The sequence below is a fragment of the Haemaphysalis longicornis genome, unplaced genomic scaffold (genome assembly GCF_048455015.1).
Source record: "Haemaphysalis longicornis isolate Haplotype H1 unplaced genomic scaffold, Haemaphysalis longicornis Haplotype H1 scaffold_3, whole genome shotgun sequence".
Lineage (NCBI taxonomy): Eukaryota > Metazoa > Arthropoda > Arachnida > Ixodida > Ixodidae > Haemaphysalis > Haemaphysalis longicornis.
Genome location: NW_027526335.1, coordinates 229,762,910 through 229,778,090, shown reverse-complemented (window position 1 = coordinate 229,778,090; position 15,181 = coordinate 229,762,910). Strand labels below are relative to the sequence as shown.

Sequence of the window (15,181 nt, the reverse complement as noted above, 5' to 3'; positions counted from 1 at the left end):
AGAAGCGTTCGCTTTTTCGTCACTTAGTTAGATGTTGCCGACAAAGAGATATCACGATTTGGCAATATGCCGAACTCCTGGCTGGGGTGAGCGAGTGAACTACGTCATTTTGCCCGAGAAGGGGAGGGGGGAAAAAGAAGGTGGAATCCTTTGACGTTGGCCCCCTCCCCCCTCCTTCTCTTAGATTCACTGGAGAAAAGGATCACCTAGGGAGGTGAAAATCACAAAGGCCAGCCCACGTAATAATTGGAGCTGGGTATGCCGCATTGTGGCCGCAGCAACAGTAGCACATGAAAATTTCAGTGGCCGTTCTAGTTGGGAAAGAGTGTACACATAAGGGCAGATAAGCCACCGTTATTTTCTATTCACCTGCGGCCAGGTGCCAGCCGCTGCAAGATTTCGAGCACAGCTACTAAGTAGTGGCTTTAATCTGAAGAGATATTACAGTTGTCTAGCTATTTGGGCACCACTTATTCCTCTAGGCCGAACAGACATTCGAGTTCCGAGAACTAGAGTCAGACTGAAGCATTACTGCGAAATTCGCGTCCGCTACCGCGGAAAGAGGACTCCGTACGCGAGACCCCGAGGCATTTGTGCAGGGAACAGTCGATTAAGTTTTTGTTATCTTCCCTACGAGCAGTGGCTGCAGCACGGATGACCAGCTCCGACCTCCACTCCCAGCTTAGCCTGGTTGAGAAGGCCGGCGTGGCCAGCGCAGGCCAGGGTATCCAGGACTAGAGGAAACCATGGGCGTCGGCCGGGGGTGCAAAAGGAACACTTGCCCCCCCCCCCCCCGCCCCCAAGAAAAACCAGCACAATTGCCCTCGCCCTTTCCCCGCAGTACAATGGCTTTGCCATCCCTCAAAACAAAATCCTGCCGACGACCATACAGGAAACCCCCACCAGGCGGGTGACGAGATATCAACTACTCCCCCTCCACTCTACCATTCTGCGATGCCAAACTGTAACAAAAAAATCTGCTGTCCTTGGCACAGAGACCATTAAGTGTTTCCTAATTGCCTGCCGCTACTGCAAAATGAGCGGCAGGCAGGCTACAGAAAAAGAGCTTAGCGGAACAACATTGCCAAAAAACTTGCGTGCTTTTAAGTGCACAGCTCACAAGCTGCCAGTCTGGCTCATTTATTCGCACAATTTCATTGAAATAATGCGTAAATTAGTGACAAACCCGCCCGCTCGATGCCTACAAAGCACAGTCAAGACAACGGAGCAGCCGGGCTGCGCGCGCCGTGTCCGGCGCGCTCGCACCAGAGAGGGGGAATGGCGGTCGCCCGCCGCGAACGCTGAGTTCGAGGGTGCGTTTCCCTCTCGCCCTATGGATGGGGGTCACGGAAGAGACACTGGGCATCGATCACCTCATAATTGACAACATGATGATACCGAACCATAACCTCAGTCCAGCCCTCAGATAGAAAACTGTGACAGACTGCGACACAATATCAATCACGCGGACAAGTTCCCCGCTGACACTCACATGAAGCCAAATTTCACATGCACATCCGTTTCCTTGGTTCCGATACTTATGGTGCCGTAGTCCTTCCTGTGATGAGAGAGAGAGAAAAAAAGGAATGAATAGGAAGTTGTAAAAACACAGTCAAAACAGCCATTGTACACCACGATGTGAAGTCCACTTTTGAGCTGCACGTTCCCAAACCGATGAGATTATAAAAGCGACATGTCACACACTTTAAACGCCCTGCTCACATAAATTTCTGAAGAAATGTTTTAGAACTGCCACCCCCCCCCCCCCCCGCCCTCTGGCCACAGAAGTGACTTTTTCATGCGATTATGCATTAACAGTACCATCAAAGCAATTGGCTAGAATACACAAAACCTTAAAGGGGCCCTGAAAGGCGTTCTGAGCACACTAAATGAACTAGCGCAATCGTTAGATTGGGTCGTCAACGTCATCTGTGCCAAGTATTAATCTTTTACGCGCAGCGGAAAGCCCACACTTTTGTTGCAAAGTTTGTCGCTTTTTTCTCACCCTTTCCTTCGTGTTTTTGGACGCCGCCATCTTCACATGTCTACATCATCGATTCCCAGATGTTCGTCATGAGCTAGACATCCTGCTATTGGGCGGCTTTTTCACGCACTTCCGGCAATGAGATGAGTCGTCTGCTCAGCGTCGGCTCGCCGGCTGATCTGCCGGCGGAGTGCCGGAGTGCTTGGACATTTTACGACAAACGAAACAAGTGTAAACAAACGTTTAACCGTTTGTATTAAATGCAGCACGGCCATAACACGACATGGATATTCCCTTACCTGAGTACGTTCCGTAAAGAAAGCGTTGAAGCCCCGTGGCACTTCTTTCGTGCAATCGCAGAGAACGCCCTGAGCCGAATGCCCGGGTTTGACGCATACATTTTATTCTACTTCAAAACAATCCAGAGATGGGTTTCGAACGAACACAACGTCACAACATGCGTTGCAAGTCTGAACCGCGATTGAAAGACGATGGGTTGCCTCCTCCTGCCCGTCGTAACTTCGGCACTCACCTCGCGCGCGGTTTGCGGGGACGAACAGCAAGTCACTTAACTCCGGCGCACAAGCCGAGATGGCTTTTAGCCACGCACACTGCACATACCCCATGCGAAGTTGAGTCGTACGTCGCTCGAGAAAGATAACCCAGACCATGGGAAGCACTATCCACCCGCAGAAGCACAACGTCGCATTGCATCGCGGAACAAAGACGTCCACAACACACACACACCATCGCCTCCTGTAATGTCAAACGCATCTCGCACTTCCCAATGGGAGTGGGTGGTACGCCTGCAGTGCCCACATGTCGCGAGGTGGGGCCCCAAGCTGAACCGGGAACACGCAACTGTAACTGAGTTCTACTGTGGTTTGTGCCTTGTTGTCAAGGCAACCGATGTTTGAGATTCTCAAAGAAGTGGCGCTCGCTCCAGCGCTAGAAAGCTCAGAGCCGCGGTGGAGCATGCTTTGCCAACGTTGCCGCTCTCCACCACGCGTACCCCAAGGTGAACTGTGGTCACATGATTGAAGGGTTTTGTGCACGGGTTCTGTATCGATTTAAAATGTCTTTTTCACATGCCGCCGGCAGGAATTACGACCGCCGCAAAATAAGACCCGGCACCAGCGGGGCCACATCTGATACGGCACTTTTTGGATAAACAGTGTCGGTGCATCAAAGGGAACGAGCGCACGATCTTCCCCGTACGGCTGCGAGTTCGCCGCCGATAAAAAGTCACGTGCCACCGATAGCAACTGCACCAACGAACACCGCGAAAGGGCAAGGCCAGGCCGCCGCACACATGCGGCCAGATTTTTCGTTCGGTTTTCTAGCCTTGAGCGAAGTGCGGGATTCATGGTGTCAACAAAGCTTGCCCGTAGCAGACGACGTAGCAGCGCAATAGCGGAAGTACGTCACCGCTGCGGAGCGCAGCATCATGGGAGGCAAAGCTCGCGCGCCGTCAACAGCGGAGAGTAAGTCGAAAGGAGGAGGAAACGCGGAGCGACGATAATGCGTGGTTTTTGATTTACGATTTCTCAGCTAATACTCATCGCTTTAACAAAATTCTTGCGGGAGGAGATTGCAAATACATTGCTTTATTTGGGTACATGTACATCCATGCATCGACGGAAGGTATTTCAGGACCCCTTTAACTTTATAGCTTTTTCAGGGAAAAGGCTTCGTGGCCTCCAGCCGCGTAGTGGTCTCCTTTTGCAAGCATTCTGTGGAGTAGTTTTCACAACTTAACGCCGTGCCATTCGTAGGCACTGTGTGGCGTCTTGCTAGCGATTTGTCCTTACGGCCAAAGTTATTGGGATCACAACACTCATCCACGGATCGTCCAGCATAAAGCCGGAGGAAGAGAAGAAAGGTAGAGGAGGAAGAGGAAACAGAGAGAGAGAGAGAGAGAGAATAAATATTTTTATTTATCGAGCAGAGGCTGATGTATGGGCCTCGCCCCGTGGAAGACATCCCTAGACCGGGATGCCTTTGCTTCGACACCTCAAAAATGACCGGATGAAGCTGGTCCAGCAACCACTTGTACAATTCCGCCGGCAAACCCTCTGACTCGAGTGTCTATTGCTCCTGCGAATCATTTATCGGACACTCACTTTTTCTGTAATTGCGTTAGACAGATGTTCGGTGCCCTGACTTCTTAAGTTATAACCTCAAAAATGAAGGGAGCTCACACTTGAAGACTTGAAGGCGTACGACTTGAAGGTAGCGAAGCTGTACGCAACCTTCACGACCATCACGAAGGTTTAAGTCCACGATTGCAGTCGATTGGCTTTTTCTTGGCTGCCGCATCATTGCTGCTATAGGTGTGAACTTCCTTCATTTTTTTTCGGAAGTGGTAATGATTGGACATCATATTGGAGGGGCGTACGCTATGACGTATCGTTCTCCTTTCGAGCACGTGTTGCCTCGATTACGGCGAGCGATGGAGTGGTTTTTGGCAAATCTTGGCCAATCTCCGCAAGTGAGCGTGCTTGGCTGGACAAACCTACGCCGTGGACGCAGGGCGGTCTCCGCAAGGAACGCACACACGAGTGCTCGGAGTTTTTTAAATGCGAATGCATTTATTAGCCGGGGGTTGTCTTGCTCCGTTGGCCGGCGTGCGCCTGCATTCCTCCAGCGCGAGCGCACGTGAGCGCGCGCCTCGTAGTTCTGCCTTCGTCGTCGTCGTCGTCGTAAATGCGAATGTTGTCGTGCTCCGTCGGCGTGCGCCCGCAGGTGTTATCTCTCCGCGCTCCTCCTCGCCCCTAGCAACAGCTGTGGCGCGCCTAGCAACCGGAGCAGGTGGTAGCTCGGGCGGGAGTAGCGGAGGGCAAGGGGAGAGGAGGAGCGCGCTCGGGCGTGTGAGGGCGCTCGCATCGCGGAGCTCGGGCGGAGTAGCGGAGAGTGAGTGGAGAGGAGGAGCGCGCTCGGGCGTGTGAGGGCGCTCGCATCGCGGAGCTCGGCGGGACAGAGAGCTCGCGCGCGGGGCGGGCGTGTTGCGCGGGTCTCTCTCTCCTCTCCGCGTACCCTCTCTCCGCTCGCTGCGCTCGGAAAATGTATATAAATGCAGTGGAGCGCACGCCTCTCTCCGTTACTGCTTGCCGCAGCGCACTCATCGGTGCACCCAATGCATTCGCATTTCCGCACGATCCCCTTCGGGGAGGTGGGGGGAGTTTTTTTCCTAACTGCCGAGCGGTTGCGTATTTCCAAACGCTTCGCTGCACAGAGCACCCACGTGACATGTCTGTTGGCGTGATGGAAAACGGTAATTAAATATCGTCATTGGCTGCGCCCCAAACCAGAAGCGACCCAAAACATACCAAGTCACTATTATTTGCAGAAACAACATGTATATTTGTGCTTAGAAAAATTCAATTTCGGAAAAAAAGGTAAGCAATCAAAACGATAGACTTGCTGGGCCTCGAACCCAAGCCGTCGGCGCCATTACTCAGTACTCCTCGAGGCCATCGCGCCAGAACGGTGGGCTTTCTTTAACAGGGGTTCAAAAGAATAGCGCGCACAGTGACACTACACATGTCACGTGGGTGCTCTGGGCAGCGAAGCGTTTGCAAACACGCCAAGCCGGTCGCCACAATCTTGGCCAATCTCCCTATGTAAGTATATTTGATTTTAAAAACGTGCGCCGGTACGGTGGGCGGTCGCCGCGAGGCACGCCGACACGAGCGCTCGTCATTTTTACAGTTTTTTAACAGCCGGGCGGTCGCCGTGAGGCACGCGCTCACGTGCGCTGGACATTTTCTTGGTGATCTTAAACTGGGGACACAAACTCTAACGATTTGCTAAACAGCTTCGCCGTAACAATGCCAATTAGTCGACATGGTTCACGCATTTTTGGTTATCCATGCAATGTGCGCACTTCTTACACATGCTCACCTCTTCGGGCTAAAATTTACAGTTTATTGTATTTGTGTTGCGTTGCTCGGAACCTTAGTATATGCTTGGGCCTCACCCTCTGTGCAACGGTACCTAAGGTATGAGGCAATAGTGTTTTTGTGTTTTTATAAACCCTGAAATAAATGGGGCATGGTACCACAGAATCTTCTTTGCAACAATAGGGCCACATAATTTTGTATCTGAAAATTTGTGAACAGGGATATTGTAGCGCATGGGTTAGCGTGGGTTGGCCGACACCCTCCAACAACATGTTTCATAACAGTGTAAGTTTGCGCAGCTCGGCTGGTCCATCGGCGCCCGTTGCAGACTTCGCGACTACCCGACGACGACAAGCACTACTCTGTATTTAAACACAATTTCTAGGCTGTGTGCTTAACGCGTACGCTTCCACAAAACAAACCACTCTTTCAGCGAACTCTTTTTTTACTCTGTTTTACTTAGCCAGGGAACTACGTCATACGGACAATTAAAACATCAAATATCAGAGCGGCGGGAGTCGCCCGCCTATCCCGGTCGACAACACGTTTTCCCTGCAAATCGGTGCTGACAGCGGAAAGTTGCCACGCCCTCCTGTGACTGTTGGCAAGTTGGGAGCGTTAGGGCAGCGCTGCGTAAGACATACGATGCGCTCAACCCGCCGCTTCTCTACTCGCACTCCACGTTTTCTCTCTTTATTGTGTCTACACACTGCCAGATAATGGCACCCGACACTGCACATTAGGCCGAGGAGAGGTCACGACGAAGCAGCAACGGAAACGCAGGAATGGGGGAACGAACAAGTGGTGCGGAACGTGACGCAGGCCCCTCCCGGTGAGAGTTGCCGGAACAGCATAATAAGGCACGACGCAGCCGTTTTATGCACTGCTTCGTACTGCACCCCGGTAAATGGGATTTCGTCCCGCGAATGGGAGCAACCCAGTGAAATCGGACACCTTCCCTAGATAATCCGCCCCCATACGGATGGTTTGGGCAGCAAATTTTTTCAGCGCACAGAAATCTGGATCAGTGCTTGTGTCCTGCTGTGTACGTATTGTCATACAAAGAGCTGTCCTAGTGTTGCAGCGAAGGTCTCGCATCCCAAAAAATTAAAAACCTCAACCCTTGCAGTAACTGTTAGTTGATTCCTCTTAGTCACCCTATAGGAAGCAAACTACCTAGTTGCCCGCCCATGGACTTTCAGGAAAGTCAGCAAAAGTTTCTCTTACTTCAGAAGGCCGTTGAACGCGATGCGCCAGCGGCGGTTAGGCGCCAGGCACTGCAGTCGCAGACCGGCCGCCATCAAACCACTGCCTTGGCTCCGGTCTAGTGTGAACGTGGCTGGCAGCGTGTAGCAGCTTCCGTCCCGAGTCCACAACGCGAGCCAGAGCTCGGCAACGTGGTTCTTCAGGCGGGACACGCTCAGCACCAGCCGGTCGCCGCCCGAGTTCACGCCTTGGAAGAGCAGCCTGTCCTCCGCCTGGACACAAGGACACTCGGTCATGCAACGCCCCACGAACCCCCTAGCAGGGAGCTCGTAAGAAAGTGCGAAGCTAGAAGTGAGGCCGCAAGCAACGGGAGGCATGTAACAATCTGCTGCAGTTCTATCTACATAACGTGGATGGAGTACCTTTGCAGGCCAATGGCTGCCGCAGCATTGATTCAGGCCAATTCTAGCGAACATTTCATGACGCCCAAGAAGACCATTGCTTTTTCCGAGCTTAATCACCTAAGTGCTGCTGCGATGCGACGGTAATCGCAATTCATCATGAGCGGAAGGGGAGGCTGCATGTCGAGCACCGAGCAGAAGGTACCTGTGGAAGACTTCACCAGAGAGATGAGAACGTCCTTACACCCAAATCAGTCTGCTCTTGTAAAGCTCACCGTCACCACTGAGAGGAGGGTCTATTTCGGGAAGCTGATCTTAACCCGTTCTAACAACCCGGTGACTCGCCCTAAGTGCCGCATTTAAACTTGGTCTCAGATCTCTTTTAAGTGCATCAAAACCTTTTTTGATAATGTAATGTTTACCTTTCCCTTAGGTTTAGAAAAATGTAACGCACGTCATGCATTTAGAGTGCACAGCCCATACAGCTTGAGATACATTAAACAATTCGTTCTACACATCATATTACCTACTAAGTATGATAACCTCAAAAGGTTCAGCCGAATTTTTTCTCCTTGTCGAGGATTCAAGATGTCCGGTGATGCCTAATGCATGGCGGACTAGGTGACCATCGCACACGTGCCGAATGCTCCAAGTGATTAGAAATTACCGCGAGTAGGCTGCGGCCCACTGTTCCTTCAACAATGAAAACAATGTCACCGCCCACAATGTGCATATATGCTATGAACGTCTGCACCATCTGTACAGAAGAATATTATGGGTAGTAGTTTACTGAAATTATTACGGTCCCATCTTGGAAACCTTAAAATGTCCACGCTAATATTAGCCTGGTTGTTTGAAAGCTCTCCTGCATTTCATGTTGCACCGTCAATATCGCCGTTCAGCTTAACCGTTTAACCTAAGCTTCATCACCAACCTTGATCGGCTACAAACTCGTCAAATCGTCTTGATGTCAAAACCAAGTTAAGGACTGAGGCCCATCGGAGTTGCGAACGAAACCTATCTATTTACACTTTACTCGCTCTACAGATTCCAACACCGACCGGCTCCATTGTCATCTGCCCGCTTTCACACACAGCAAATCTAAACGACCTCCGCCATGATCGTAAGTCCGCCGGTACTTCAGTCGCAACGTTTGATTTCCTGCATGGTTCCTCTAAACCCAGCGTTGCGGGCCTTCCCGGCCTCCGTAGAAGCCGAGGCCGCTTAGTAGTAGCGCCGTCTTACGGGGAACAATGCCCGTCTTGCAGCCTCGAGCTCTGGTCGCTGGACCAAGAGCGTTGGGGTATTTCTCTTTCATCGAGTAGCTGTGGTTAGGTTAAGGCATCGACGAGCCGAGCCATAGAACCGATCCCCCTCCGTAAACGTAAAACCCGTTGCGTGGGTCTGTGCGTGGTAACATTCCTGGTACTCAACTGTATTTCCAGCGGGGGGGCCTTTTGTTTCTGGTCGAGGTCCTCGGCTACAGCCTGTGCCGACCGAGCCGCCAGCGGAGCATTGCAGGGATGCGATTGTGTTCCAAGCAGTGGCTGCCGTCACTGTGCGGGTGGCCGTGGGAGCACGTTCTGGGTGCCCTCGCAGCTGCGTTCTTCCGCACGGCTCGTTCTCTCGGTCAGCGCCCAGCTTTTAAAATGTCGATGCTGCCGTCAAAAGCTAGGTTACGCTCCGATGAGCCAGGGGCGACACCAGACAATGGGAGCTGACACAGCCATACGCCGAAATACAAACTGCCCGATCTGCGCGCACGGACGCCTTTCCGCCGGAGCCACAGTGCCGCGAGCAGCTCATCAGGCCTCCAGCTACGTCTGCCGGCCTTTGCCGGCTATTGGCCATACGTCTGAAGGCGATAGGGCGGCATATGGCACGAACAGCCTCTTCCCATGTCATTTTGCGAGCAGGATCTCCAAACCGTGGGCACCCGCTCCCCGAAGGCACAAGCAGTGTCAAGGCCGACCTCGAACGTCCAGGCACAAAACCACGCCCTGACACCGGCACGCCTGTGAGCTGTGGTTCTCTTTCTGCTCTTGAGGGTTGTGCGATCAAACTTGAAGCGATGACTCTGCAGCGCTGCAGGTAGCTGCGTGGTAGAACCACGTTAGACCCATGGATGGCAGAAACTACCGAGCCGTCAAGTCGTAGCGATGAGTTCGAACCCTATCACCGGTCGTGCTGTTGTTAGAAGGGGAACTGCTCACTTCCGGTTCTACCATCCCCTCTTCGCTTTGGTAGGCTTTGCAATCGCTCATGAGCTCAGCACTTATTTGCTCACGACTATCCAGCAATCTGATACGTGACTGAAGTGCTCGCCGAAAAATCCGGTAGGTTGCTCTGTCGGTGACACGCCATGAAAGCAGGACAGCAGCTCCTGAATCGAGTGTAATGAACGAGCACTCTTTTATTTTGGTCATATTCTGTACCCGCCCGTGACAAGAGTGGGATGCTCCTGAGGTTGCGCTGAATATGCCCTGGACAAAAAAAAAGAAGTAAGGTCGAAAAATTTTATATTTTGTACCTCAATTTTTTTACCTTGCTTTTTCCTATCTAAACCAAAAGTGTCCACCTGTCAGAATAGTGGAATTTGCACGTAATTGAAATTAATTCACATTTGGTGACACCGAGGAGCTATTCTGGGCGTTATCATCGCGAGTAACAGCACAGCTGCACGACTCGCCATTCTTCTTTTTATTCTCCAACTTGTCACGTTTTTTTGTCGCTTTCTGCATTTCCCGAACTTATTAATAGTATGATAAACAGTTGTTGATCAGAAATGTCAACTCCCGTCTCCTAGGAAGCGACCGCTGAAAGCTATATATGTAAAGGAAGGAAAGAGCGCTCGATCACAGCACTTGTCACCTGTCTTGCTGTGTGGTGATCGGATTTTGTTTTGCCTGTGGGTAATACACTAAATATACCAGCAAACACATCTGTCGTGCACACACGAAAAAAAATACAGGAAAAGCGGTAAAGAAGCGGGGTTTTCATTTTTAGTGCAAAGTGAGGGCTAGAGGATAGAGCAGCACGAAAAATACAGCGGCCACATCTTTCAAAGTAAATTTCCCGCGTTGTAAATCTCGTTGATCTCAAATGTCCATTAAATAAGACAATTTCATCGGCACATAGGCACATTCATTTTTATGGAGTACGCATGTGTTGGTTCATAGGAGAGGGGGGGGAGAGTGCAACAACGAACCAGGGTGCGTTGACGCCTATTTTTTACAATGGACGAGTCCAGCATATTCTGTCACGAGCAGGCTATTTGCACAGCAGCTTGGTCCACCCACACAGCACGGCATCCGAACACTTCTTAAAGGTGAAATTTCCTTCCGTAATGAAATAGTCGACTGACGCTTGCTTCAGTCGGACGAACGCGCTAGGAGATACGTGTTCGCAACAACAAATTTGCCTTGAACTACTGGTTGTAACTGGCAGCAAAAACCGTATGCGCCATGGCAGTTTGAGTATGTGTCTTGAGCATGAGTCTTGAGCATGAGTCGCAAATTAGCACACATCGTAGAGGCAACAGCTAATCAGATGGAACTGGTATGCAAGGCTTCCCGGGTCAACTAAAGTGCAAAGTTGGTGACTTGGTTGCTAACTAGAGAATTCATCATGCTAGCGAATACTAAGTAGAGGGACCAAAGCTTAAGAAGAGACGAAACACATGCAGGAACTTCAACAAAGTTTATGCCACAGAAACACGTAAAAACGCCTACATATACACGATACGTTGGAAGGGTAATAATAAAAACACAGTGAAGAACAAAGCAAACAGTGCCCCAGACATCACACTTGCTCATATTGTAACGTGGCGGCAGAGCACATGAGACGAACCATGAAGACGGGGAACAATCTATTTACAGTATTTACATGGCGGCGATCGGGCAGCCAGCGCAGGGTCCGCCGGCACTTTCTTCGGCGTCGTCATCGTCGCTAGTGCTTTGTAATGTCGCTGAGTGGCAATGCCCACCGCCATGCCCCGTGACAATATCACAACAGCTCACGACAGTGTCAGCCCATACCACCGGGCATGAAGTGATACGACACGTGTGTACGGCAATGACCCGTCGTCCATGCATGCGCAACCAGCTCCCCATATGCAAAAAAAAATTCACAGCATATCCACGGGGTGAATGATGATGAGTGGGCGAAGCTCCTGAGGGGAAATCATCGGTAAAACCGTGACTCTACAGTGAAAGTTCGCCCACTACATCTGTGTCCGAACGTAACGTCTAGAAAGTCTCGCTAAAACCGCGCGTCGGCACCTTGGGGCTGAGCTCGCCTGATGCGTTTTGCAGACGCCTCACGAGCTCTCACTGCATCGGGGTCTGCCTGCCGATACGCGCGCTTTCTCGCCGCTTCCCGTTCTCTGACGTTTTGGAGATCCTCTTCGCGCCGCAGCCGTGCCGCTTCGCGTACGGCAGGCTCCTCGCGCCGTTGCCGTGACGCTTGGGCCTCTCGTTCTCGAACGCTGGGATCTTGGCGGCGTCGTCGCGCAGCCAGACGACACGCTTCGGCCTCCCGCTCTCGTACGGCAGGATCTTGGCGGCGGCGTCGCGCAGCTTCACGGAGCGCTTCTGCCTCGCGGGCTCGCACATCTGCAGCCTTATCCATCGGGCGACTCCGAGCGTGCGCCAACAGCGAACGGATTTTATTACAACGCTCCCCGCCATCTAGTAAACAATCCAAGAACTAAACTAGAGGTAGCCATGCCATCTAGTAAACAATCCAAGCGCATCTTTTCATGATATACAAGTACCGCCATCTAGTAAACAATCCAAGAACTAAACTAGAGGTATCCACGCCATCTAGTAAACAATCCAAGAACTAAACTAGAGGTGGCTAGATACATACGTCGAGGATGGACAGACCCACGCCTTAAGGAGCTTCGCCCCTAAAAGAAAGATTTCTTTCCCGGACAGAGCCAAGGACGATGAACTAACGCACCCTCCACCCTTTTCTGCCTATCGTGAAGGCGTCGACAATTTCTCTGTCCGTTTGTGAGGAAGACCTGTACACGATGCGTGTATGCGAGATTAGGTGAACTTCAAATACCTCCAACCTGGTCGTCTCATTTGCGCTTCCGCTATAGGGTAAGACTTTTAAAGCGAACCCAAACACTCGCCGTTAAACATCAAATAGTTGTCTTATAACTCTAACCAGATTGCTCCGGAAATACACTTAAGCTATGCGGGACCCGCATACAAAAATGATTTTGACGAACTAGAGCAAATTCGAAGGCCAGCTGATCGGCTTATTTTAACCGCTACTCAATACTCTATCCCTCCACGCCTACCCTCACCCCAGGACTCACCCAAGATAACACAGTTCCAACGGTGGAATCACGAACAAAAAGAAATAGGCTTAAATTTCTCGCCGATCCTTAGAGCCGCGAACTGCGCCTTCATTCATCGACATACGTGAACCTCCTGTCATGCCGATTTAACAGGTAACGCAACCTTTGAAAATGTCTACATTTTAAATTTCAATTTAAATGCCTCGCCTTGTTCGCCTGCACAAAAACATATCAATATTCATTGTTCGCTGTAGCAATATTCGACTGGAACAGCTTTCCTGCCATAGCATTTACTGACGACAATCTAAGTGCATCAATTGACGAGATTCTTCAGGTCTAGTCCCTTTTTTTCTCGTGCTTTCGATTTTGTTTTGAAGGTTAGATATTGTATAATTGCATTTGGCTGACACGCCTGTAATATCTTTTCCACTCTCTCTTATGCCTATTTTTGGCCTGCAGTATTGCCTAATAAAAACAAATCATATGCCAGGACGTGCCGCCCTTAGGCTGCAGAGCCTTAAAGTACAAGCGCAGTTGAACAAAGAAATTGGCGGCTGCCTCGTTTCAAGACTCTCCAGCGGCTTTTAATAGTAACAACACGGTAGACTCTCACGCTCACCGTCCTGCGTATATCCTTTGGCTGCCCCGGTACGCAACGCGGCCAATTCAATGAAGTTGAATTTAAAGCGAAGTCTCCAGCTTTGACCGAGGCATCACATTTTATGTTTGCTAGCTAAGGTTTGAGTGCTTTAAAAACCGTATGACAAACAAACGTTCCACGTACATGTTCAAGTTAAATTTACATGTTCTTGACCCAATGTTTGTATCTGAAAAAACATTTGGGCAAGCGCCACCAATCCCGTGTCAGCATGCATTCGAAATTGCTGACGTCACTATCTGCACCGTGCGGAAGTGTATGAGGTGTCAATACCTGTTTTTAGGGCTTTCGCTATTTTCTGCGCTAACCCGCAACTGACGCTGCTGCTGCGAGCGGTATATTTCTGTTGACACCCTGATATGCCGATACAACCCAACTTGCTTTTACGGTTTGTGTCCCTCTCAAATCAAAGGCCTATACGCATGCATATGCCGGATTTTTATAATACAGTCGAGCCCACATATACCGGCCCCACTTAAAACGAACTTTACTTATAACGAACAAAACCCGCATGACCATCAAAATATACGTTATTTCAACGGCATAAAATCCCACGTACACCGAACGTCTTTGAGCCCTGCCGATCGTTTACAGCGAAAGGCCGGCGCCGCGATATGGGTTGAAATGACGGCCTCTGCCCAGCTCTGCCTGCGCAAGTCGCTCTCCCGAACCTCCTCGCAGGCAAACCGGGCGAACGGGGAAGTTATTTCAAGCTATGCGAGAGCGTGACGTCTATAACGCGGATGTTATTTTACCAGATGTTGCTGGATAAAACGCACGCCATGAAAGGCGACATATGCACCTGCGGGAAGCATAGCAAAGTGCGCCTCACAGCACTTCTGTGCACTAACATGGATGGCAGCGACGAGCGCGTGCCCTTCGTCATCGGAAAATCGAAGGAGCCGCGTTGTTTCAGGAGCTACGTGCCCGTGCGCTACAGGCACAACGCGAAGGGGTGGATGCCGCGCGATTTATTCGCCGAGGAGCTGAGCGAGTTTGACCGTGACGTGCAGAGGCAAGACAGGTTTCGTGCCGTGACCTTGGCTGGGACGGTTTCGTTTGTGTCGATGAATATGCTGACACTGCGGAACTGTGCGCGCACGAGGGCATCGTTAAGGAAGTGGGGCGCAAGAGCGATGCGGAGCAATCGGAAGCGGATGGCGACGAAACTTCTCAGCATGCACCAATAAGCACGCCTGTTGCAATGGGCTACATAGAGAACCTTAACCAACTTATTTATGCCAAAGGCTTCGGTGAAGAGCACGCGGCTGCTTTAGATAAACTGGAGACCGCTCTTATCAAGTCTGCACTGCAGAAAGAGTCAGCCATCACAGACTTCTTTGCGAAAAAAAAATTGTGTTTTGACGTCTGATTTTTTTTTTTACTGGGGTAAAAAACGAACTTCGGCATACAACGAACGCAGGTCTCGTGACGCTCAAGTTCGTTATAACCGGGCTCGACTGTAAACCGACACATACACGCAGTGGCCCTTTGAGAAGCTCAGCGGCTTGCCTTGAGCAGGCCTTCGCTCCCGCGTGGGCACTCCCGGTCCCATTCGTCCTGCGTGCAAACAGCTCCGCTGCTCACAACATCGTCGTAGCTCTCGGGCTGCAGGTAGTCGAACCGGGGACCTTTCCTCTTGGCAAGGTAGGTGAGCCACCCCACTGCCAGGAGGTAGCGCAGCAGGTGGGCGGACCCTGTGTAGGCGACAAACGCTGC

General features: G+C 51.1%; 1 protein-coding gene across 1 annotated transcript in view; it reads right to left on the bottom strand.

Annotated features, from left to right (window-relative positions):
* Positions 1 to 15,181, bottom strand: part of LOC144175753 (uncharacterized) — a 244,877-nt gene that overhangs the window by 203,194 nt on the left and 26,502 nt on the right. Inside the window, exons 2-4 of the mRNA XM_077704773.1 lie at positions 14,975 to 15,159; positions 7,114 to 7,364; positions 1,493 to 1,558 (exon numbers count right to left, since the gene is read on the bottom strand). Of these exons, the coding sequence (XP_077560899.1) occupies positions 1,493 to 1,558; positions 7,114 to 7,364; positions 14,975 to 15,159 (502 nt within the window). The remainder of the gene's footprint in view (positions 1 to 1,492; positions 1,559 to 7,113; positions 7,365 to 14,974; positions 15,160 to 15,181) is intronic.